Source organism: Grampus griseus, assembly GCF_964374135.1.
Source record: "Grampus griseus genome assembly, chromosome: 4".
Classification (NCBI taxonomy): domain Eukaryota; kingdom Metazoa; phylum Chordata; class Mammalia; order Artiodactyla; family Delphinidae; genus Grampus; species Grampus griseus.
In genome coordinates this window covers 34,869,113-34,895,276 of record NC_138997.1, presented here as the reverse complement: position 1 = coordinate 34,895,276, position 26,164 = coordinate 34,869,113, and the positions used below count along the sequence as shown (strand labels likewise).

Sequence of the window (26,164 nt, the reverse complement as noted above, 5' to 3'; positions counted from 1 at the left end):
AACCTCTGAATCACAGTGCATTGTGTTCTGTTTCCAGCCAGACCTTGCAATCAATGAACATCCAACCCGTGGGTTTGTGTTTGGACTATCAATACAGTTATTAAACACACATCACGGGGAGAAGGCAAGCGGCTGCCAATACTTCTTTTGTGCTTCTTTTTTTCTACAATATTCTCTAGTTTTTGGAGCATCAGGATAGAAACCTGGTCGGCTTGGGATTGATGGCACATTAAAAGGCTGCACTAACAATCCCAGAGTGTTTTTTCCACAGGCAGTAATCACGGGTCTCTCAATGACAGCAACATATCCAGACCCAACCTTAGCTGTCATCCCACATGGGTCGTTCCGGCGCCATTTGGCTCTGACGTAGCTCCGAGCCCGCAAATCGTGCAGCTGCCCCCGGTTATCCGCAAATCCGGCCCGCGGCGCCGCCCCGCCCCGCCCCGCCCCGCCCGCGCGCCCGCGCGCCCCGCCCGGCTCCGCGCCACCTCCCCTTCGTCCCGCGCTCGGCGGCGGTGCGTCCTGCGGTCCGCTCAGGCTCCGCGCTCGCTGCTTGGGTCTTCCCTCCGCTGCCTGCTCCAGGCCGCCGGGAGGCGAGGCAAGGGGACCCGCGGGCTGTGCGCCCCGAGGCGTCGGGCATACAGGAGGCCGCACGGGAGACGCGTGGCGCGATGGCCGGGCGAGGGGGCCGCGCGCTGCTGGCGCTGTGCGGGGCGCTGGCGGCCTGTGCGTGGCTGCTGGGCGCCGAGGCCCGGGGGCCCCGAGGGCCCCCGGCGGGCGCGAGGCGGCGCCGGCGGCCTCAGGAGGACGGCATCCCCTTCGAGTACCACCGCTACCCCGAGCTGCGCGAGGCGTTGGTGTCCGTGTGGCTGCAGTGCGCCGCGGTCAGCAGGATCTACACGGTGGGGCGCAGCTTCGAGGGCCGCGAGCTGCTGGTGCTCGAGCTGTCCGACAGCCCCGGCGTCCACGAGCCGGGTAAGGGCGCCGCGCTGGGTGGGCTGGCGGTGGGGGAGGAGGGAGAGGGGCACCCGGGGTGGAAGATGGGACGTGGAGGGAGGGATGGCGATGGGGATTGCCGTCACCTAGTCTCGGCCAGCCGCCCTCCCCAGCCTCGAGGCCCCCCCTTGGGTGAGCACAGGCCCGAGGGGCTGCGGCGGATGGAGGTAGGAGCGCAGCGAGCAAATCTGCGCGCCTGCAAACCCGCTGTCACCCCCACTTCGCTGTACCGAAGACCGCAGGGAATAACTTCGAGGCCTCTGCAAGGAGGTCGCCCTTCCTTGCAGACAGGAGTAGAACGATAAGGTGCAGAAGGCAGGAGCTTGGAGGAAATGAGGAAAAGTCAATTATCATTTGTTTCCTAATTTCCAGTTTATTGGTGCTGATGACTCTACGTACCCGCCTCTACCTGTATGTGCGCATTAGGTACACGCGCTGCTGGGATACTCAGAGAATGTTAAGGACCTTGGCAACACTGGGTGGTAGAGGGTGAGAAAGTGGCCTCTGGCAGGCATTCGGATCTTGAAACTGCACACAGTTTTTCTAAGGAAAAAGGAATATTCCATTTTCTCTGCTCTAACCCTTGGAGATGAGTAGTTTGTGACCAGGATTTTATTCCAACAGATGTTTCCATATGGCCATCTTATGCATCTTCCTCCTGAGTGTGTTAGGGCACGTTTTAACTTATGTTAAATGTTATGCATTTGGTATTAATAAAGAGGTATTTTAAAAAATGTTCTTGGTGCTTCTTTTTCATTGCTTTTTGGAAATGATATAACTCTTAAGGCCTGGTCTTATGTCTTATGATCATAAAGGTACTGTTGAAGTTATCTGGGCTAATGACATTAGCATGGGATGCTTGGATTTTTGTTTTTAATGACAAAGAAAGCAAGAAAACAGGTAAAAATTCTCAATGTAGCGCCAGGATAGTTTTATAATGATATTTATAAACTGAGAAGGGATGAAAATAGGTGATCGATGGAGACACTTTGATCCTGAAATGGAAATAGTATGGGTTGATAAATAATAAATCGTCAAATGGGAAATATCTCTTATCTTCAAATAATGTATACAAAAATGTGTGATTTTGCAGTCAAAACCCTAAAATCAGATCCTAGAAAACATTTTCAGTAATGCTCTCTAGCAGGATTCAGCATGTAGAATTGGAAATTTGGAAAATTAGTTTCGTGTTTGTATCTAAAGATAAAGAAAAATTTTAAATGTGACAACTCATTTTCAGTTATTTCAGATAATCAAAGTCAAGACATCCTAGGCTTAGATGAAGATAATCTAAATATTTGTGATTCTCCTGCCTACTTAATTAGAACCTTTGGTTATTCTGTTGTAGATTGCTCCTCACATTTTGTTAATTGTTTCTTCAAAGAGATTATATGAAAGCGAATGTTAACTTTTTGTTGTCTTCAAGTTTAGAAACAAAATTGTAAAGCGATATTACTGTTAGAATGCGATATGCTTTTGAAAATGAAAACCATAATTTTTTTGCTTAAATATCCGGAATGTATAGTCTGTCAAGATCTGCAGATCCCTCTCAGACTAGGCTCCATGAGGTAGGGCTGTATCTCCAGCACCCAGGCCGGGTCTGGCACATAGCAGACACTCAGGTCACATTAGGGAAAAAATGAATCAGTCATTTGCTGAATAACACAATGCCTTCAATGTTTTATTCCTTTTAAACACAAAATACACCAATTAAATTCATCTTAAGAAGGTGGACAAAGAAGCGTTTACATGTTAAATGAGGGAAACTAAGTTCATGGTATTACTTAATAAATAGAATACAAAATGTCTACCCATTGTATTTTTAAAGGTTGAAGTAAACTATTATGAGCAAACACTAAAAAACCACAGGGTGATTTCCCCCTCCACCACCTTTTTAGAGGAGATGAGCAGGTTGGAAATCTTCAGGGAACTAGTGTTAAAAAAAAATTCAACTGGGTAAATTTTAAAGATCTTATTGACTTTATTCAGTGATTCATGAATTAAATGTCATTCAGTCTAGCAGATAGAAAGGTGTTCTAAGATCTGTACAAAATGAAAGACTTTTATAGGCAGAAGGGAGCAGGAACAAGGAGGTTACACTAGGCAAAAGATGGGTTGGTTATCACAAGGTTACTTTCTTTTAGGGGTTGGCAGGGGTCCTTGATTACCTCACTTGTGCTGATCACAGGGTTCCTGATTGACTGGTTTAAGATTCCATTTCTGGGAGAACCAAAACTGTAATTAAGTTTCAGTTTGGTGATGTGGGACTTAGCATAAGGAACTCCATTTGGGGCCTATTGTCTGGTTTTTAACATTAGTGAATGCAGAGATCTGATCAGTATATGAGTTTGATAGCACTTGTGGGGATTAACTTTTTAGGAAGTTTTGAATGAAGGAAAGTATTCACCATTCTTAAATGGCCTTCATATTCGTTTTTAGATTAAAATATTTTAAGAAATGAGAAGGGAATTTCCATACTTATTTTGAGATAGAAATGGATGCAATCAGTGTGTTTTGAACCATCCACACACTGTAGATGGGGCAAGTTGTATGGGCTGTGCAGCGATACACAGGATGGTCCTTGCCCTGTCGGGGATTGAGAATTGGGAGGTTGGAGGACAGTGTAAAGGTGGTCAGTGCTGCAAGAAGGGAGTGGGGGGCCCAGAGAAAGGAGACTGCGAACGTTAGGTCAGGGCATTTGGTTATTGAAGAATAGATGACAAGAAGCCAGGAAATGTACAGATTAGTGAAATTTACCAATTCCAGTGTAGCTCATACAGATGTATGTTTTAACAGAGCCCCTGCTTTTGAAAGAGGGCAACTGTCTTCACTGTTTTCACATTATAAGTGTTTTGGGGAAGGTTAAAATAATGTTTCTGACGATACTATTCAGAAATAATATTTAACTTAACGAATTCATTTACTTGACTAAAACTTTGATCAAGTTGCCCATATTCATTTTATCCTCCAACAAGAGAGAAGTGTCAGGTTTGTTAGTCCTCTTAGTCTAAATTCTTTTTCTGAACTTTAAAAAAATAGAGCTAATGTCTAAGTATTTATCATAATAGAAAAACTCTCCCAAAACAAAACAACATATATACATCAAGTCTTTCCCTGTGGTAGAAGTTGATGTGGTTAGATTTGCAGATTATGGACAGAGGGAGTTCCTGGATCCCACCAGCTCCCTTCCTGAGTGGGAAAAAGTGATCATTGGACTTGTTTGGTACCAGGCCATGGGCTGAATTTGAACTGATCTCCTGAAAGTGATCAATTCTCTCAGATATTCCACATTTGAATTCATCAAAAGGGAAAGAAAATTCTATTTGGAATTGGTCAGGGAGGAATATCCATACCTATTCTGTCTGCTTGATTCCTGACCAGCTGGACGTTGGGTCTCAGTTTTCATTTTGATCACTTTGGAGGCCTGCACAAATCTACTGGAGGAGGGTGGTGGGTCTCAGCCATTCTCAGAAGAACTGCGCGTGGTCTTGGCCCCAGTCTCATCTCCTCACACATCATGAATCTGGACGCCAGACGTGGGGCTGGGATGGAGCATTGGCTAAGATTGAGTCTCTGCTCTTGGGTATGTTCCCATGAGGTGTGATAACTGCCAAGCCTGATCATGTTTCCCATTTTTCTTTCTGCTTGCTTATATTTTATACATTTAAAATGTTTCTACACATAGGGACTCATGTTCTCAAACCCAAATATATGCGCTCCTAGGCATGCATAGCAATTATCGCAGTACTCATAAAAGAAGCCTTTCTTAATTTATGACTAAGCAATGGAATCTGTATTCCCAGACCAATCCTCCTAGGGTTAAACGTGAGTTAAGATTAGTTTGTTTAAAACACTAATTCTTTCACGTGTAGTTTAAGATTGCTCTTGGGGAGAAAATCTGATTTATAGCTAAAATGTTATCTTAGAAACATTCTTTAGGGCATAGATTTTCCTCTCTCAAAGGCTGGAATGATTATTTTGGACTTGTTCCTCCCCAAATATGTTCACATTTAAAGTGTATGAATGCCAGTGTGCATTTGCCAAATATCGTGAGCAACATTAAATGCTGGCAAAATTTCTATACAACTCAAAAAAAAAAAGTGGGGTTTTGGTTATTTCGTATGGCCTCTTTTAATACCAGATTAGTGTGAACTAGTGGGCAATGATTACAGCTGAGTAGCACCTTATAATTGGTGAATATTGACATTAGATTGTGGAGAAGGATCTAGATATACCACATGTTGTCAAGAGTTATTTTTAGACCCAAGTGAGTCAATGTAGCTCTTGCCAGAAATAATGTACTTGATTGACTTGTGATTGGCTAAAGGAAGAGAGGAAATTGAGCTGGCCCCTAACATTATATCCTGTACTCAGACAAAGTAAGTGTCTTTCTATGGAAACTGATTTGAGAGGTGGCAAAGGAATCATCTGCCCGCATCTCCCTCATTGTGTAGCACAGAGGATATTCCAATACCCACCTTTACCGTTCTTTGGGAAAGATATTTTTGACAAATACAAAAACAGCTCCAGTAAGAAGCGGTGATACATAAACCAGCTTTCCCCAAAGTGTATTCGATGGAACGTTAGTTCAGCTTGGTTTGAGAAGGATTAAGTAAACAAAGATAAACAGGTTTATATATTGCAAGACTTATCAGAGCCTTTAATATACTAATGTATGTTTCAAACCTCCAACTTAGATGTTTGCTGTACAGTATTTTCCAATCTTTTTCAGCATGGAACTCCCTTTTATCCCCCAAGGAGCTTATTTTGTACCTGGTATTGCACTAGTTAGAGAAGCACAGCACTAGCTCATTATTATTCATTATCATATTTTGAAGGATTGATTTGGTAATTCTGTAGCAGAGACACTCAAATAGGGAGTTCCTTAGGGGTGGGGAGCATATGTTTTCCATTTTTTTGCCCATAAACAACTGACTTATTGATTTATGTAGAGTAAGCTCTTAAGTTATGCTTATTGAATTGAGAGCATGATTTTTGAGGCAACGAGGCATAGGACAGATGCTTTCGATTGGAAAGATTAAAGTGACAAGTGCATTACCATTGTTTTATTGTTACGTAGCTTCATGCTTTTAACTTCTGTGTACCTCCTTTTCTTGTCTATAAAATAGGAATACTTTAAAAACTCAAACCTCACAGGGCTGCTGTGAGGCCAAAGTAGTAAAGAAAAGAATTTAATGCAGTTGCTTTCATCTGGTTATTAAGAACATGGGGTAATTTGTTGAAATGTTTCTTCCCAACTGGAAGTTGGTCTGGAGTGTGCTCCATCAGCTTTCATCATTGGGAGGGGGCCTCCTTGGTGTGTCATCACAGGAGACCTTGGATGCTTCCCTGTTCCAGTGGAAGCCCATCTGCACAAGCCCGGCAGGCAGCCCTAATGGACTTCTACCCTCTCGTCAATGTTTCCTTGTTCACAAACGTTTGTCTTCTATCGATTTTTAAAATGTAGGACATTCCTGCTTTGCTTCAGCTTGACATCTTATTTTGCTTCATTCAATGGAAACAGTGTAAGTGCTCATCGTTATTTGATGAACTATATCTTCAACTAGCTAAACAAATCTAGGGCAATTCCAGCATTTACTTTGGCAAACTAACTTATTTTTCTGAAGAATTTATAATAAAACTGCTCAGGTCCTGACTACTTTATTCTTTTACTGACTCAGTGTAAGTGAAAGATCTTCGAAACCTCCTTTCTCACCCCTCCCTAATTTTCTTACCCCTACTGGGGTCTTTTCTTTGTGTTTCCACAGTTCTTCGAAGAGAGGTGAGGTAGCATCAAGGTTTACAGTATATGCTTCAATGTCAGGGGACCTGAGTTTAGATCAGGGCTTCCTATTTTAAACTAAATGTTCTTGGGCAAGTCACTTAACTTCTCTCAAAGCCCCAGATTCGTCACCTACAAAATGACAATAATGTGATGATTAAATGAAGTAGTAAATGTAAAGCTCTTAAGTATGTATGTCAACAATTATTATTATCTCTATTATGGCATTTTCTGTTGTTGGTATACGTGTTCCCCCAGTAAGCTGTGAGATCCTTGTGGTCAGGAGTTGTATTTTGCACATTTCTTTATCCCAAATGTCTAGTTCTATGCTTAGGACATAGCAGCCACTCAGTGAATGTTTGTGGAATAATTGAAATTTCTCAAACAGGCAAGAATGGGCATCACAAAACAAAGCTGTGTTGAAGTTCGGTGTTGAGTTAATACATGTTAGCAAGCCAGAAGCATGATATCAAGAAAGGATAGAAGTGGTATTTTCCTTATGTGAACACTTGTATTTTGTTGTGATGCATCCGGTTTTGCATAATGGAGAAATCCATCTACTGCATGTCTTTTCGAGTGTGTTTATTGTAAGTGAGGTAGTTTGAGGCTCGTTTCCTCTTGGCCTCTTTCCTCTTGAGACATTTTATTGATAGAAAGTTAAGCTGCTTTTTAAGCGTTAAATAAAAGTTCTGAAGATAATTAGTAAAAATTCACTTAGTAAAATTTTTGGCTTTTAAGATATCTATTCTGATTCCTTAGTATGGCTGTTTTACACATAGAAGCCATACATCTCCAGGTTTTAACTTTCCTTCCCTCATGAAAATGGCATTCAAATCATGCACTTGAAAATGCTGAAGAGGAGGAGATTTATCTGAAAGTTAGCTGATGGGTCAAATGAGCTCAAATTTGAGACATGTTTAAATTTGCTCTTTCCTTCCCATCTCATTAATTACAGGAATTGCTGCCAGTCCATTGCTCTGCAAATGTTTCTTTTGAAATTCAGGATGTGGTGTTTTGTAGGCCTTCCAGCAGCCAGCTCTTTCTAATACAATGTGGCCTCAGAGAAGAGACTGTGTTGCCAGTACCTCTTACTATGTTCCAATGCTTTACCTACAACTTTAACTGTCCCTACGTAGTAACTTTTAGGGTGGCTCGTGTAGAGAATTACAAAGTTGATTCTTAAACAAAAATAAATAAGTTAATTATGATAATAAACCCTGAAACAACTTTCTACTACGGGTAAATATTTTGTTATTTTAATAGAAATCTGTTTACTATGAAATCACTCTGAGCATCATAGTTCAATAATAATAATGCCATTCACTTTAAAGCTGTTTGAGTTCAAACAGAAGCTGTTTATTTAAAAAGTGGATACAGATTACTTATTTTTTAAATGGGACCTTTAACTTAAATCCAGGTTCTAAAAAAATCCCTTGCTGTGGTGATTCATGTCAAGGTAATTGGGAAAAGCAACAATTATCTCATGTATTTGCACATGCAGGCAGCTACTCAGATGTTCAGATCCCAAAGTGATGCCACCAGAATGGGCCTACACAATTTCCCTTCCTGCGTAGCCTAAAGTATTCAAAACCAGAAAATCTTCCTTCACTGCCATTCTGTAATTTTTCCCCAAGAAATATCTTGTTTCTAGAGCTCAGTTCAGCAACTTGTACAAATCATAAGCTTTGACCATGAGTTCAGGGTAGGAAAACTTGAATATACAGGTTGGACCATCACATCCCTGACCAATGTCCTCAGTACTGTTATTTTTATTTTCCTAGCCAAGGGGTAATTTTTAAAACAACCTTTTCTCATAACCTTTATAAAAATTGCTGTGTATCATTCTAAGCTAAAATTGACTTTCCAAGAGGAAAAGAAGCTGTAGGCTTTTGTCTATATAGCTAGTACTGTCAATTTAATTTAGGGAATAGTTAACAAATGCCCACTCTGTATATGCTATTTTACTCTATCTGCCGGTCACCCTTTTAAGCAGTTCCTTTGCATATTGAAATATGTATTTGGGTACTGGTCTTGGATTCACTCTTTCGCATGTTGAGCTTAACGGACGTGTTTTATAACCAGTGGACATATCCCTTGATACTACAAAATATATGCTGCATATAGATGCAAGGGTCAAATAGTTCCCTATACTATTCTTGATGTAGCAGATATAAAGACAGTATCTGTAGGTGAAACTACTGGGAATGTTAGACATTTGCAAAATAAAATGTTTTTTTGCCCTTTTGTGTTTTAGGTGTGGTGTCGGACATCTGATTTTAAAGTACAACAGATCTACTGAAATAGTTCTATTTGTCTTAAGTCGTGACATTGTTCAGCATAATTTTTAAAAATTTTATTGGAGAAAACCAGTGTTATTCATTGTGGGAACTCAGTAAATGTCAGGCCAGATTCTGCACATAATCAGCATCATGGGAATTAAGTTAATGTACTTTTGGAAACAGCACTAACTCTACGTAATCAGCAGAACCTATACAGCAAAATATATATAGAGAAATTGCTTGTTAAATGTATTTTCTGGAGTCAAATTCAGTTTTTGGAAGATGTTAAAGCAATACAAAATATAGGTAGATATTTCTCATGTGAATATTTTATAGATGTATAGTGACTAATGCTATATTGACACATGGACTGAAATACTGTATAGACATGTAGGTTTTGTCTAAGTCTTGATGACAGCAGGATAATCATGAGTGGAGCCGTCATTTTACAGTATTTTAAATTTCACTTGCATCTATAAAATACCCTTCAATTTAGTTGTTTTTACTTCTTTCTATAGCTTTTATCAGGAATTGAAGAATTTTCTCTTTTATAAGTGGCTTATATGGAAAAAATCATTTCTCAAAAGTTTTTTTCTTTCAGAAAGTTTTCTTGGGCTCTTGTTGCCTTCTTTAAGTATGGTCAGATATTCCACCAGGATTTTAAATATTTGGCCAAATTTGCCTTTACTTTCACAAGGATTCTGACTGGGTACCCACTGAGGCGGGTTTGGAGACCCTAACAGATGGATGTGGCCCTGCCTGTTCTGCTCCCCCGTACCCCTCTGCTTCCCCCTCTTCTGTGGGTATTAGAATAAGAAAGGGTCATTGTCTGGGTGTCAGCTGGGAGGCTTTCATCTGATAAATGTGCGTCATGAACCCACTGGGACATGTGTTGGCTCATTTGTCAGCCATTTACTCGATGGTTCCCCATAAACAACCTCGTTTAGTCCTAAATGAACAGCTTTTTCATACCTATCACAGGTGAGGAATTAGATAATATTTACCTTTATGGGGACTTAAAGATGCAGGAAGAGTCTGCCTATTGTTGAAAAGTATTTAAAAGAAAAATTAGAAATGTGGATTTTCTTGTTTTTTAAAGATCTTGTCACAATGATCTTAATTCCCTCTGAAAAGGTACATAAATTGCTGATATTTATGGTGTTATTATGCTGTTATTTATGTTTTGGAAAATCTTGTGAGTCTTAAAATATGCACATTTTGGTTAAGTCTGTGTAGTCATCCCTCATTATCTACAGGGGATTGGTTCATATGTGTGAGTTATACACAATCTTACTGTATCTCTCAAACCCACATTAGTGCCTCATTTGCTCTTCATTGGTACCTGTGGACTGGCCTGGAGAAACTTCGTTGACAGAGTATATTAATTTCACTTCAGTGTCCACATGGGGGGCTGTATGTTGAGGACAATGCTAAGCCTTGCACGAGTGGTAAAAGCCATGAACTATGTGATAAGTGTTTTAATATTTTTGAGACCTCTTTTCCATTATTTCTAGATTTTTCGGTGTGCTTTTCATAGTTGATTCAAATTCCTGGATAGATGGGAGTTGGGGGCACCTGGTATTCTAATAAACCATTTCCCCTTCTCTTTGTACTCTACTTCAGTTTGCACAAACTGTATTTTAAAAAGTGACATGTAACTTTTAGGAACATCAAGCATTTTTCCTGAATAGTTTTAAAACTTGTATTGTTGCTGTTGTTATTTTAACATTGAAGCTGAATCGCTGGCAGCGGTAATTCTATGACCTGTGTGCACAGGGAGAGGGAATGAATGAGAATGTGTTTCTGAAATGAACGTACAGGGGGTGAGACTGGCTGGTATTTTCCCCAAACTTATAGAATAAAGGTAAAATGTTTTATAGCCTCTGTAAAGACAGTAGCATAAGCAAAACATTCATACACCTACCAGCATTTCCAAGAGGCCAAGAAGGCTCTCCTTTATAGCCCATACCACATTTTCCATGATGTCCTCAGTTCCCAGACCAAGGTAGTAACACTTTATTATTTTTAGACCCTACTAACAACTTGCAGGTATAAATCACCCTAATTGGACAAATCACCAAGAAAACTAAAGTCATTCATTCACTAGACATTTGGAAACACCAGATAGAAATGCTTTTAAATCAGTTCACGTTTAGAAATCAAACTCTTTTGAGTACTGCAGGTCAGAACGAAGTACATCTTTCATTACTGGTGTGTGTTATTATATTTGTAGTTCGAATGTACTTCACAAGAGTTGCCAAGTACCTGCTATATTAGTGACATTTTGCAAATTGAAGAGATACTTACAAAAGGAGCAACAAACAACAGTATTTTACAGAGTACTTAAGATGAAGATATTAATTCAATTTCCACAGGAAGTTGAGAGACATCATCAAAGGAGGGCTTTCAGAAGGAGGCGGGGACTTGAGCAGGTCTTAAAGGATGAACCACATCTGGAAAGTAGAAGAGAGGACTTCATTCTATGCCAGTGTAAGATCATTCATGCTTCTTGTGTGTTTTTCTCCACTATCCCCCATAGCGGTGACATACCAATATTCAGTAAGTATTGTGACAGATAATTACATTCCATTAACATGTGAAATTTCCACTTTGTTAGAGAGAATATGGTTTTTAGGGTGTTGTCCTTTAGGGTTGATTTCCCTCATCATAAGAGTAAAACTATTTGGGATGGAGATTATGAGATATATATATATATATATATATATATAATGATATGGCTATATATAATATAAATATAATGATATGAAGCATATAATGTATATTATATTGTAATAGGCAATAATTGATTACAATTCCTTTTCCTCTCTAGGTAGCTGTTATTGAACTCTCTCTTGAAGGCATGGAGTAAAAAGATGTCAAGTAATTTTGATTTTATTAGGCCAATTCCCAGCAGTTATATACTGCTCAATTCATGTTCTGTTTTGATTATGCATTTCAAAAACTGTATTTAACAAAAATAAGAACCACAGTAAGAAAGTGCTATAGTCTGAGTTATTGAAGGAGGATGCAGCCCATAGCTGCATCCATGCCCCGCAGCCACTCCAGAGCATTCATCTAGCTGCTCTTGTCTAACACTTATATCCGACCATGTAGTTTGTTGGATGCTTTTGGGAGAAAAATTCACTATGCAGAAATGTTTATTATTTAAAATTTCCAACTATACATTTTTGATTAGGGTAAATTTATTTTGAATCACTCCTTGTGTTAAGCCCAGTTTTCATTAATGTTACATAGAACTGTGAACATTGAATTATAGTTTTTTTCTTCCTAGCTGGAAGGAACACTTTTATAGATGAATAAATTGAGTTTCAGAGAGATTTTAAACAACCTGCTCGAGCTTGTGTAGCCTCGGAGGAGGCTAGAACCCATTTCCTGATACAGGAAGTTGGGCATTCTTTTCAGAATATTCCTCACAGCAATGTATACAGATGGGGGATAAACATAACTTCTGTGGCCCTTGAGGGTCATGAATTATTTACATGGACTGAAGTCTGTGAGGGAGTGTACAGGAATGTAACTTATCAGTGTGTTTTCAATTTCTTAGAGCAGTTTCCTGACCTATGTGCTGTAATGGGTATGGATGTTTCCAGGTGGAGGGACCGGGCCTGGGTGGCGGGAGAGTATGTTGAGTGGCAAAAAAATCCAGAAAGGATTGAAGTAAATCACTTTAGTATACTGTAAATATATACAGAAAATATTATTTTTCTTGGCAGTAGAATCCTCTCTCAAGGAAGAAACAAGCTTTTGTTGAAAGGCTGTTCTGATGAACTCCTTTGAGGTCTGGGCCTTCAGGGCTCAGGAATGGGCTAAACTTACTCAGTTTAAATACATAAAAATATTGAATAAAAAGAAGAGGCATATTTTCAGAGACTGGGTGGAGAGTCAGAGAGGGAGAAAAAGACTTAATGGCTGGTGGCTTACAAGAACTTTGGGGATAACAGACATGTTGAATGGTGACGTCACAGAATCTTCTATGCTCTGTGATGCTTTTGTGGTAGATTGCTTTGGGAGATGGGATGAAGTACTTAATCTTGCTTCAAGATTGGCAAAACCAGAGGTTGTCCAAGGAAGGACAGTTACACAGAAGTTATAAAACAAGAACTTATTAACCTTATTAATAAAGATCAGATATATACTATACTATAGTGCTTCCTAGAAGACATAAAGGCAATTTTTTTGGAATGTCAGCCAGACATCCCCCATCTCACTGACCATTTACAGTGAAATCCCACATTCCTGAGTTGTGTATTCCAAATTGGAATCCTGATCCCAGGAGAATGTAAACACTGGGAGAGAGCCTTTAGGTTATGGTTTGTAAGCCAATTCGAGGTTCGTGTGCACCAAGCAGAATGAATTATATGTTGGAGATTAGGGGCATGGAGTATAAATAACTTAAATTGGGTGAGGTTTCCTTTCAGGAAAGTAGTGCTCATGTTGACCTGTTCATGTGTCTGCATTAAATTTTAATGTTAAAAAAGTTATTTGTGCTAAAGAGGATTACGTATTTGTTCAGAATTTTTCCACACCAATGGTCAGCATACAGTTTCTTAAAGAACTTTCTTTCCATATTTGTGAATCCTTTATAAAACATTACTATGGTATAAGAATTATTGATATATTACATATCTAACAAACAGCCTATATTAAAAGAATAAATATGTATAGGAACTATACCTGGAATAAAGCACCTCCTTAAATTATTGTTCAGGGGCTTCCCTGGTGGCTCAGTGGTTGAGAATCTGCCTGCCAATGCAGGGGACACGGATTCGAGTCCTGGTCTGGGAAGATCCCACATGCTGTGGAGCTACTAGGCCCGTGAGCCACAACTACTGAGCCTGCGCGTCTGGAGCCTGTGCTCTGCAACAAGAGAGGCCGCAATAGTGAGAGGCCCGCACACCGCGATGAAGAGGGGCCCCCGCTCGCCGCAACTAGAGAAAGCCCTCGTACAGAGACGAAGACCCAACACACACACACATACACACACACACACACACACACACAAAAGTATAAGTAAGGTAGAAAATAAAGTTTAACGATGAAATAGAAAGGCTAAAAACAAGCGTATTTAAATGTTGTGAAAATAAAACGAGTATACTTTTTCTCCCTCATACTTAAATAATGCTTAGTATATGTCAAGTACTGTTTAAAGGTTTAACTCATCTAATCCTCAACCCCTATGGAGTTGATACTATTATTAACCCCATTCTATAAATTAGGAAGCTGAAGCACAGAGAGATAAGTGATTTGTTCCCTTACCTGAGAGATCATGGGCTTATAAGTGGCAAAACCAAGATAAGAAAAATATATTTATATATAGCTACATTGTTAAATAAATACAAAAAATCAGTGCATTAGATACCATTTGCTTCATCCCCTTTCCTTCTTCTGAATTGTCTCCTTTCTTCTTGCCTTTCTCCCTTTCCTTTTTGGAGAATTCTTCTTACCATGTGATTTGAGTGGGAGTTGCTGCCATGTTCTAAGATACCCTGTCTCCTTGCTTCCAAAGTAAGCCTCCTTTCCACACCCCCCCATCATATCTTGATTCTACAATATATTTCCAAACATTATTTCAGATACCCTGCATTTTCATGAGGTAAAACAAGATCATCTCCCTTGGGGAAAATTATCATTTCAACTTAAAAATGAGGCTGTATTAAAAGTAAGATTTAATTGTTACTTTGAACATTCATATTAGGTATCTTAGGTAACAATAGGAATGTCATTCTGGTCTTTCCACATTATTTATTTTTTTGATTATTCTCTTGAATCAGATATAATAACAGACTGATAAGAGTATGTACCGGTGAAAAATTTCTAAGTAACATTTGTCATTATATTTAGAACTGTTAGCCTGCAAGTATATGCACATACACACACCCCTTTAAATGGAGTGTGTTTATCTAGGAAGTCAATAAAGTTAGAAACTGAATGTACATAAATATTTTTAAATGGAAGGGCAAATGGCTTTTCATAGGTAGACCTGATTTGAGATGAGTGAGAAGATCTAGGCAGTTCTTTTAGCTGAAGTATCTGATCATAAGCTTGGAGGATACTGGAGTTTTAAGACGGGTGGCCCATTTATCTTGAAAATCCAATATTTTTTCTGAACTAGGTGTTGCCATGGTGACAGAAAGGCTTAGCAACTGAAGACTAATTTCATTGGTTGAGTGTCTGCAGACTTGCTTGTTGAGTAGCATTAATATGTTGCCTCCTGCTGTTTTGTTATTGAGGAGACCATCTGGCATTAGCCGTATTTAAAGGTACAGTTCTGTTGGACAAAGAATACCGGGTGACACACACTGAGGTGTTAAAAATAGGTTTTGCTGGCGTTCATTGTTTTAACTAGTCAGTGACTAAGAAGTTCTACTTCAAATCACTGCCTATTATAGCCAATTAGTAATTCATAATTCTAGGCTATGACACTAGGAATTAAAGGGCTTTACTTTTGAGCTTGCTTATGTTATACAAATTTAATTGTTTAAATATACACCTTTACGTGGTCACATTATTTTTGATGTACCTGAAAATGGACCCATTCAATAAAATGTTCTCTCACATTGCATGTCCATAAACTATATAGTTAGAGATATATTTTTCAAAATAATGATTACTAAGGATGCTTAATATGTCAGAGCATGAATAGTCAGTTTTTCTTTTGTATTTGAGGGTGATAAACATAATGGATTTTCAAGTAAGGAATGAAAAGATGTCAAGTGCATCTGTCACACAAATGACAACTATCCATTCTAAATAATAAATAGCTGTTGTGTGTCTATTAAGAGACATACCCTAATTTTAAGGAGCTTCCAAAATAGTAGGGAGGATAATGTACATGTTATGTACATGTTATGATAATCAAGACAGAATATGTCTTAAGGACTTGCAGTGCCATAGAAATACAAAGTTGAGTTTGAGATTAAAGAATGACGTGGGACATTCAGTAAGGATACCAAGAAGTCCCTGTGGAAGAAATGGGGCCTGATTGGCCAGAATCTTAGCCAGTGTAAGATGAAGGGAGAATTCTAGAAGAAGCAGTAGCATTCATTAAAGTTATAACCCCCACCTCTCTAAGAGTGGATTCCCACATAATGTGCAGTGAATACTGACAGAACACTTTGTGTCTAGAGCTTACTGCATGTGTAGTAGAAGCAAAGTCTTAACAGGTAGGCTCTAACCATACCTTGACTACCAGGCTGAGGGTTTAGATGTCATCTGTGTGGCAATTTGTAGAAAAGAAAACGTACAGATCGCTGGTTTACAAAGAAGGTAATGTGCAGTTTTGACAGGTTTGGTGATGTGTTGTGGACCAACTACTGGAGAGAGATGTATGGTCCTTCGTTTGAAATGAGGATCTTCATTTTAGGAGAAAGTTTTGAGGACAGAGGAAAAGATTTCAGACTCATTTGTGTGACTGGTGAAGGTGAAAGTGGTGATAGTGGATGAGACCACGAGGGAGAGAGAATAAACAAAAGAGAGAAGGTGTCTCAGGGCAGAAACTTAGGATATATTGATGATTTTAAGGTTAGGAGAGGTAGATGAGAGCAGAGAGTAGTCAGAGAGATAGGGACAATTGATAAAATTCAGTGCCTCAAAATCACGGCAAGAGAGAGTTTCAAGGACTAGCGGCGTAGGACAATGCAGATGCTGTGGAAGTGGTTGAAGCAGAGGACACTTATTCTCTGCCTGAGCTGGTTGGAAATCACTGGTGCCATTTGGGGAAGCAGTTTCAGTAGAGTTGAGAGGAAGGAGCCAGACAAAGGAAGAAGGAGGAAGTGGGGGGTGGATTCCCCTCCAACAGTAACCTTTTTGTTACCCATCAATCAAACCAAAGTTCTTGAAAGACTAGTCTCTCTCTCTCTACCTCTTCATCGCACATTTCATTCTGAACGCACAGCAGTGTGTCTTGCACTGCATCTCTCTATTGAAACTGTTTGTATGAAGGGCACAGGTGACCTCTTTACAGGGTGTCCATGTGTCCTGGTTTGCACGGGACAATTTTCCATGGTCCTGGGATATTTGCTAATAGAGCCCTCTTTCACTTTGAAAACTGTTCAGGTTTGGATGATAAGTTCTGAGTCACCCTAGCTCTTAACCAACAATTCCAGTGAGCGGTTTTCAATCTTGACCTTACTTGACCTTACTTAATTTTTTTTGCTTTGTGGGTTGATCGTGCTCCTTAACTGTGACTTGAAATTCCTTTTCTCTGACTTGTGCTGGGTAAGTCTCCTGGTTCTCCTCACATCTTCTCAGTATTTTCCGAGCTCCCCTTTTGCTCAGAATTCTGTTCCTGTTTTTTCTCTTTCTATTATACTCCCTCTCTGTGGACAAGCTCATTCTTAGAGATAGGTACAGCTAACCATAAGACAATAACTGCAAAATATCACTCTAGTTTCTCTTCTTGAATTTCAGATTTGCATATTCATCTGCCCGATGGACAGTTTCGCTGTAAGTGAAATTCAACACGTGGGCAAGAATTTGAGTGTTGGAGTAAGACAGACATAGGTTGCCAGCTGTGCCATTTAGTTGCTTAGAAACCTTGAAGAAGATATTTAATCTCTATGTGGCTGAACGTTCATTCTGTAAAATCAGGAAACCTCTCACACACACATTTATGTAGGGAGAGAATGAGATAGCACATGTAATGTGCTTTATGTCGTTCATGGCACATGATAATCTTTAGTAAATAATGGGGACTGTTATTATTCCCCAAACCTTATTGTCTTACCATATATCCCACCTTGATGAAATGTAGAACACCTACCTATCTGAGTGGAGGAGGGTCCATGGTTGCGGGAACACAAAATATTTTTGAAAAGACTGAGTGTTACCACAGTATGTGAGACCCTGAAAGCTGGACAAAGAAGCTTAGAGACAATGGTGGATAATAGGGGCATCCGTAAGCTTTTAAGTATAGGGGTGGCTCTATGAAAAGTGGTGTTTTACTAAACTTAGTTATTTTATTATCAAGCCAGATGTATTAAAAGTTGCGACAGGGAAGAGGGCCAGGAGGCTGTTGAAATAATAGTGGCATAATTTGATGAGGACTTAGAAGAGGGTGGTGACAGTGGGATAAAGAGGAAAAGATAGGTAGGGGAAGGTGATAAATCTGTAGATTACTTTTTTTCATATCAGTTTTCAGAAGACGATAACTTCATTGATATATTTATTAAATATTTAGTAAAACTTCATTATAGATCAAGATATCATGACTTTTTTGAGCCACTATATGTGTGAGAGAGAAGGAGAATGTGTAATAATGATGGAAAATGTCTTCAGCCGGATTCACCCACTGTTTACTTAGGTGTTAATTTGCCTCTTCATATCTTGCATGACTTTTGTAAATGACTGTTTCCAGTTGTGATGTCTTTATTATTCTTACAGTTACAGAGACTTCTCCTGATACATAATTCACTTTTGGAGGATATTTGTACCTCAAGTGATTCTGGTCTGTTACATGTTGCCATGTGAGTTAAGATATAGACTTTGAAATATATCACAGAAAGATTTATCTCTACTGAAGAGGAGGAATGATTCAATATGGAAATCTAATAAATTTGGCAAGTTGAAGAATGGAAAGGAGAAAACTACCGATGTCTTTAAAGTACTTGTAAAAGTTTTTCTTTTTCTTTGGAATAATTATTGCTTTGAAATCTGGAATGTAAATTGCCAGACTTCCTCCTCTTTTCAAGATTTGAAACAAATACTGGGAGATGGTCTTGAACTGAAGTGTAGACACACCAAATTTGAGCTCAGATTTAAGAAGTCCAGCACGGGGAAAGAACTAAAAATGAATGGTGATTATGAAGAGTTTTTAGGTTGCTACTTGATTCTTTTGTAGTTCTGTATAACTATCTAGACAAGATATTAAAAGGAAAAAGCTGAAGGGTGAATGATTATGATGTATGTATATCACAAAGAAAACCATCACCACCTACCAAAACAACAAAGGTTCAAATGAGCAAAGCTTGAAAAGAAGACAGTGTGAGAAAATTAAGATAAAAATAAATCTGCATACTTGAGGCCATAAAACACATGTTCCAGAAGACAACTTATTAGAATTGCATTAAGTAAAAACTAATGTTTGCATACTAGAGGGGAAGTAATGTGGAATGGTATGAAAAATGGTAGAGAAGTTTATTTTTGTAGAAACTGGGAGTTGAAATAGACAATCACTAGGGCCCCAGCTCCAAAATCTTGCCATTACTATTAATGTGACAATGGTTTAATTTTTGAACAAGATTTAAATGACAGTATATGCCTTGGGAGATGTATTTTCTGGTTGCTAATGACATAAAAAGATGAAGTCACTAGCCCCTTGTAATTCACATTTTTAATCTCATTTTCATCTTTTAAAAAAATTTCCTTTGGCACACTGTAATCAAGAAGAATATAATTGAACTGACGTCACAGTTTTTTCCCTGAGATTTCAGTCATACTGTTATCAAGCTGTATCCTAAACCTTGCTTCTTTTATTTTAATGGCCAAAAAGCCTTGCTGTTTTATTATTATTTTATTACAGTATATTTATTACAATAAATTTTATTTATTGAGATAGATATCACACACCAAACAATTCACACATTAAAGGATGAAATTCATTGGTTTCAGTGTATTCACAGTGCTGTGCAGCCATCACCACAGTCAATTTGAGAGCATTTTCATCTCCCTAACGAGGAACCCTGTATCCATTAGCAATCATTCTCCATTTCCCCATTTCTTCCAGCCCTCGGCAATTACTAATCTACTTTTTGTCTCTATAGATTTGCCTGTTCTAGGTATTTCACATACATGGAATCATACAATATGTGGTCTTTTGTTAACTGGCTTCTTTAATTTAGCATAATGTTTTCAAGATTCATCCATGTTGTAGCATGTATCAGTACTTAATTCATTTTTATTGCCAAATAATATTTCTTTATATGAATATGCCACAATTTATCCGTTCACCTTGATAGACATTTGGATTGTTTTCCACTTCTTGATGATTATGAACAATGCCACTATGAACATTCATGTACAAGTTTTTGTGTGGACATATGTTTTCATTTCTTTTAGGTATATTCCTAGCAGTGAAATTGCTAGGTCATATTGTGACATTTAGGTTAACATGTTTAGGAAATGCCTGACTGTTTTCCAAAGTGGCTGCACCATTTTACATTCTTACCATCAATATATGAAGGTTCCAATTTTTCCACATCCTATTGACCTTGTTATTTTCTGTCATTTTGATATGGCCATTCTACTAGGTGTGAAGTGGTATCTCATTGTTACTTGATTTGCATTTCTGTAGTGGCTAATGATGTTGAGCATCTTTTCGTGTACTTATAGGCCATAGTTATATCTTCTTTGGAGAAATACCTTTTCAAATCTTTTGCCCATTTTTGATTAGGCTATTTGTCTTTTTAGTGTTAAGTAGTAAGAGTTCTTTATATATTTTGGAATCAAGTCTGTTCTCAGACATGTGATTTGGAAACTTTTACTCCTGTGGATTCTCTGTTCTTGATGGTGTTTGAAGCACAAATGTTTTTAATTTTGATGTAGTCCAATTTATCTATTTTATCTTTTGTTCCTTGTATTCTTGGTGTTACATCTAAGAAACTGTTGCCTAATCCAAGGTCACAAAGATTTACACCTATGTTTTCTTCTAAGAATTTTATAGTTTTCACTCTTTTACTTAGGTCTTTGATTCATTTTGAGGTAACTTATATATGGTATAAGATAGGGGTCCAGCTTTCTTCTTCTGCATGTGGATATCCAGTTATCTCAGCACCAGTTACTGAAAATTATTCTCTTAAAATAACCTTCCCCCACAGTATTTTCAGCTGTCATGAATGGGTTTTATTGGTTTCCCCAGATATCAGGGATAATTCTGTGAGGTCAAACTTTTCTAAATCCTGGACTACAGTATGGGAGGAAAGTTAGCTATTTCCAACTGAAAGGAGTTATTTAGCAAATAACTGCTATAGTATAAAGTTTATGTGGGTACCATAACTTATTCCCAGTGAGTATTACAGAATTTGGGAGATTGATGGGATATTTATCTCTAACAGAGAATGGAATTCTTATTGTGGCAAAGATATGGCAGGAATTTGAGATTACAGGAGGGTCATTTTGAGACAAAGCAGTCAAGATTACTGACCTGGCATATTACCTCATTGGTGTTTTATGTGACTTTCCTCCTTATCCATTACCTGTATCTTTCAGTGGTGTTGCTTGCAGGTACACTACCGTTTGGTTCCCAGGGGTTGTGTCTATTCTTCTCATTCCATTCAGTTCATTTCATTCAATTAAGTAAGTAAGTATTGAGGGCAAAGTATTTTCACAGTGTTGACTAGACACCAGTTTTGAAGATACAAAATATAAAGGCAGTAGTATTTACTGAGGTCTTATTAAATGTCAGGCATTGTTTAATATTCTCTCCATTTCACAGATGAGGAGAGGCAACTCAGAGATGTCAAATGACTTGCTTAATGTCGTCATCAGTGGTACAGTAGGAATTAGATTGTCTGCTTCCAAAACCCAGACTTGTTCAAATATACCAGAGGTTCTCAAACTTGACCCTGCATCAGAAGCACTTAGAGAACTTGTTGAAACATAGGTTGCTGGGCCCTACCTCTAGAGTTTCTGATTCAGTAGGTCTGGTTTGGGACATGAAATTTTGCATTTGTAACAAGTATCCAGGGATGCTGATGCTGCTGGTACAGGGACCACACTTTGCGAGCCATTGTAAGACAATGTCATGCTTCCACTATGTATGATTCCTGATACTCAAAGAACTTTCAGTTGGGATGGAAGGAGACTTGAGAGAAAATAATATAAAGTCAATATAGATAAAAGGGGCCTAGAGGGCACAGAGGAGGGAAACATTAATTCTGGTTAGACAGTTGGAAAAAGTTTCTGTAGGAGGCATTATGGGAATGGATTAATTTATGGGTAAACTCAAGAGTGGGGAGAACAGGATCATATGGTAGCTCTATTTTTAGTTTAACGAACCTCTGTACTGTTCTCCATAGTGGCTGTACCAATTTACATTCCCATCAAGAGTGTAGAAGAGTTCCTTTTTCTTCACACCCTCTCCAGCACTTATTATTTGTAGACTTTTCAATCATGGCCATTGTGACCAGAGTGAGGTGATACCTCACTGTAGTATTGATTTGCATTTCTCTAATAATTAGTGTTGAGCATCTTTTCATGTGTCTTTTGGCCATCTGTATGTCTTCTTTGGAGAAATGTCTTTTTAGATCTTCTGCCCATTTTTTCGTTGGGTTATTTTTATTTTTTTGATACAGAGCTATATGAGCTGTTTGTATATTTTGGAGATTAATCCCTTGTCAGTCGTATCATTTGCAAATATTTTCTCCCATTCTATAGGTTGTCTTTTTGTTTTGTTTATGGTTTCCTTTGTTGGGCAAAAGCTTTTAAGTTTAATTAGGTCCCATTTGTTTATTTTTGTTTTTATTTTCATTACCCTAGGAGACAGATCCAAAAAGATAATTGCTGTGATTTACATCAGAGTGTTCTGCCTATGTTTTCCTCTAGGAGTTTTATAGTATCCAGTCTTACATTTAGGTCTTTAATCCATTCTGAGTTTATTTTTGTGTATGGTGTTAGAGAATGTTCTAATTTCATTCTTTTACATGTAGCTGTCCAGTTTTCCCAGCACCACTTATTGAAAAGACTGTCTTTCTTCCATTGTATTTTCTTGCCTCCTTGGTCCTGCAATCCCACTCTTAGGCATATATCCAGAGACAACCGTAATTTGAAAATATACATGCACCTCAATGTTCATTGCAGCACTGTTTTCAATAGCCAAGGCATGGAAGCAACCTAAATGTCCACCAACAGATGAATAGATAAAAAGATGTGGTATATATGTACAATGGAATATTACTCAGCCATAGAAAAGAATGAAATAATGTCATTTGCAGCAACATGGATGGACCTAGAGTTCATCATACTAAGTGAGGTAAGCCAAACAAAGACAAATATCATGTGATATCGCTTATATGTGGAATCTAAAAAAAGGATACAAATGAACTTATTTATAAAACAGAAACAGACTCACAGACATAGAAAGCAAAGTTATGGTTACCAAAGGGAAGGGGGGGACAGGATAAATTAGGAGTTTGGGATTAAAATATGCACACTAGTATATATAAATTAGATAACCAACAAGGACCTACTGTATAGCATAAGGAACTATACTAAATATCTTGTAATAACCTATAATGGAAGGGAATGTAAAGAAAGAATGCATGTATTTACATATATATGTATAACTGAATCACTTTACACCTGAAACTAACGCAACATTGTCAATCAACTATATTGCAATACAAATTTAAAAAGTTAAAAAAGAAACCACCTCAAGCCTTTGCCTCCAGCTGGTGAAATCACGGAGCAGAACTATCATGTTTGTTTTGTCACAAATATGCCTAGAGCAGCTGAGCTGTTGAGTGCATGGGCAAGCTTATTGTGGAGGGGGTGGTGGTTGGGGAGTGGTTGATGGGAGAAGTACAGAGAGAGCAGCTGGACTGTGAATCTGAATCAGGAAAGTAATGTGAGTGAGGCTGGTTATAATCTTCTATCCCACAGTCGGGTTCAGTGAATTGACGCCATTTGTATGAGAGACTAAAAATAAGTAATGGACTTAATTTGATGATTCTTTTTGGCTTTAAGTCTTTCAAAGTACAAATGAAATCTCGGTAAAGAAAATATAAAAATAGCAGTGTATCAATGCTTTTCTAAGAAGCTATGAAATACTGTGGTGATCTCGCTCATCCTGCAGCAGACATGAATGGGCCAGTCTTTATTGTTTTACACTATAGTTTATTTAGACTTTATGCTCACCTAGTAACCTTCATATTGCTGAGTTCTGTAAATTCATTGCAGAAGCAGTATTAATGGGATTTACAGAATCTCAGGATTGGACTGGTTGCCCCTCTATCAACCATACAAGGCTTTTAAATTAATAAATTAAAAAAAATCAGAGATCTTAATGGATCAGTCTTGAACTGTATGAGCAATCCATTTCAGAAGAACAATTCAATTTATAAGGATCAAAAAATAATCACTGACGCCCAGAGCTATGAACTGATCCCTTTTTGATGCAGCCTGACTATTAATGGTCCTATTCACAGCTGTGCCCAAAGTAGAACTCACACCCTTGCTGGGTGAGTAAATGAAAGAGACCAGTAACTCTCTCAGCTGCCAAAGACCCAGCTATTAATGGAGATTTATTTTCATTATACATTTGGATGGATTCTTGTCATCCCAGAATGTGCTGAAATAGAATCTCAGTACTACTTGAGTTGAGACAGAGGTTTTATAAGTTTGCCGCTATTAAAAAAAAAAAAAAGAAAAGATAACTAAGGGGAGTGGACCAAATTTGTCTTCACTTTTGTTCCTTTCCCCAAATGGAAGGTGGAATAATTTACTAACAGATATTTTAAAGGCTTAACTGAAAGCCTGGGATTAGTTTAGATAATGAGAAAATCTTGCTCTAAATTTCTTTTCTTTTCGCTTATGGTGCTACCTTTTGCCCCTTAGGTACATGGTTTCTGTGTGTTTGTTGGGGTTCCCTTTCTGTGGATGCTACCAGATTGAGGCTAAATGACAACAGTTCAGCAGGAAACCTGGTTTGGGGGATGTCAAAGGTGATTGACGGACTACATGGGGAGATGAAACCAGGACCAGAGAGAGTATGAATGGAGGGCATTACTGTCTTTCAGACCTGAAGGAAATAGGGAAGTGATTATTTCAGCATTACCATAGGGGATCTTGACCACACTGTTACTTAAGATAATAATCTAGCTCATTGTTTCTGAGAGTTGGCCTTTTTTTTCTCTGGAGGAAATATTTCTGCCCTTTTTCTCCTCTGTGAAGAGAAATTATTAAAACAAAGAAGTATTATCAGGGAGTTTTTTTAGTCACATAAGAGAGGTGCCGTCAGTACTTGTTTATTTAAGAATGGCCTTTCTTTGTCAACTTTTTTCCTCCATCTTTCCCATTTTCTCTTCCTTTTCCTCTTTCTCCCTCCCTTTCCTCCTTTCCCTCTCTCCCCTCCTCCTAACTCCTTCCTGCTCTTTCCCCTCAACTTCCTATAATCCCTTGTTTCATTGAGTTTATCTCATTTTGGGGCTCACAGTCAACCATCTGGTAGAATCCACTTGACATCGAACACAGTTGGTCAGTCAGTGCCATAGAAATTGCTAAATGGCTAACAACAGCCTTGATCACTGAATGTACCTTCCCCTCCTTATTCTCCATTGAATGAAGAGGGAAACCAGGGTTTCCTCTTTTTTAGGTATGGCCGCTTGAATTCTAATTCTTTATGGTACACAGTGGAAACCTTGTGATGTGATTGAAGCTGCTTTCTCATGAGCATCTAGCTGCCTGTCAGGGGGTAGGGGTACATGGCAAACACATTTTGTTTATGATCAAGTGATTAATTCAATTTTATTCAGAGTGAAGACTTTGCTCTTATTACAGTATATGGTGAATTGTTCAGTGGATTCTGGCCCTGCTGGATGAAGCACTACACCTGTTGCTGGTGATTCGAGGAGAAAACCCTTCTTTACCCGAAAGAGTGGGGAGAGGGGTATGTGGAACAGTAGGGTCTTAGTATCTCTAAATTCCTCCACGAGAATGATCCCTCTTCAGATATGAAAGCCCTTTCTTTCTATAGCAGAACCATCTTTTTTGTAATCATTCATAACTTTTGGCACAGCAAGTGGCTGCCATCACCCAAGAAACAGCTCTTCTGGTGGAACAGCGTCTGTCCATGTGCAGAGCAGTTTTAGGTGATGTTAGAGGGCATTTGGGCCCCAGCCAGCCTGAAACTTACAGTTAACAAATGCATTCAACAGAAGGGGTTTTGTTTGAAAGAATAAAGCACATTATGGAAAAGTTAAGGAAGAAGCAAAGGAGAAGGATGTAAACTTACATTTTATGTTTAAAAGAACAGATGTGCTGTTAACAAAGATTGTGGATTTTTTTAGTACAGTTTGTTGGTGGGGAAAATTGGAGATGTTAAATACATTTTATAGTTATGGTGACTCCTTACAATTACATAATCCTTTATAAT

At 38.5% G+C, this 26,164-nt stretch overlaps 1 protein-coding gene across 1 annotated transcript in view; it reads left to right on the top strand.

The window, feature by feature from the left end:
• Nucleotides 1-671: 671 nt before the first annotated feature.
• Nucleotides 672-26,164, top strand: part of CPE (carboxypeptidase E) — a gene marked incomplete at its 5' end in the record, with an annotated part of 107,682 nt that continues 82,189 nt past the window's right edge. Inside the window, one exon of the mRNA XM_082653848.1 lies at nt 672-975. Coding sequence (XP_082509974.1) covers nt 672-975 — 304 coding nt within the window. The remainder of the gene's footprint in view (nt 976-26,164) is intronic.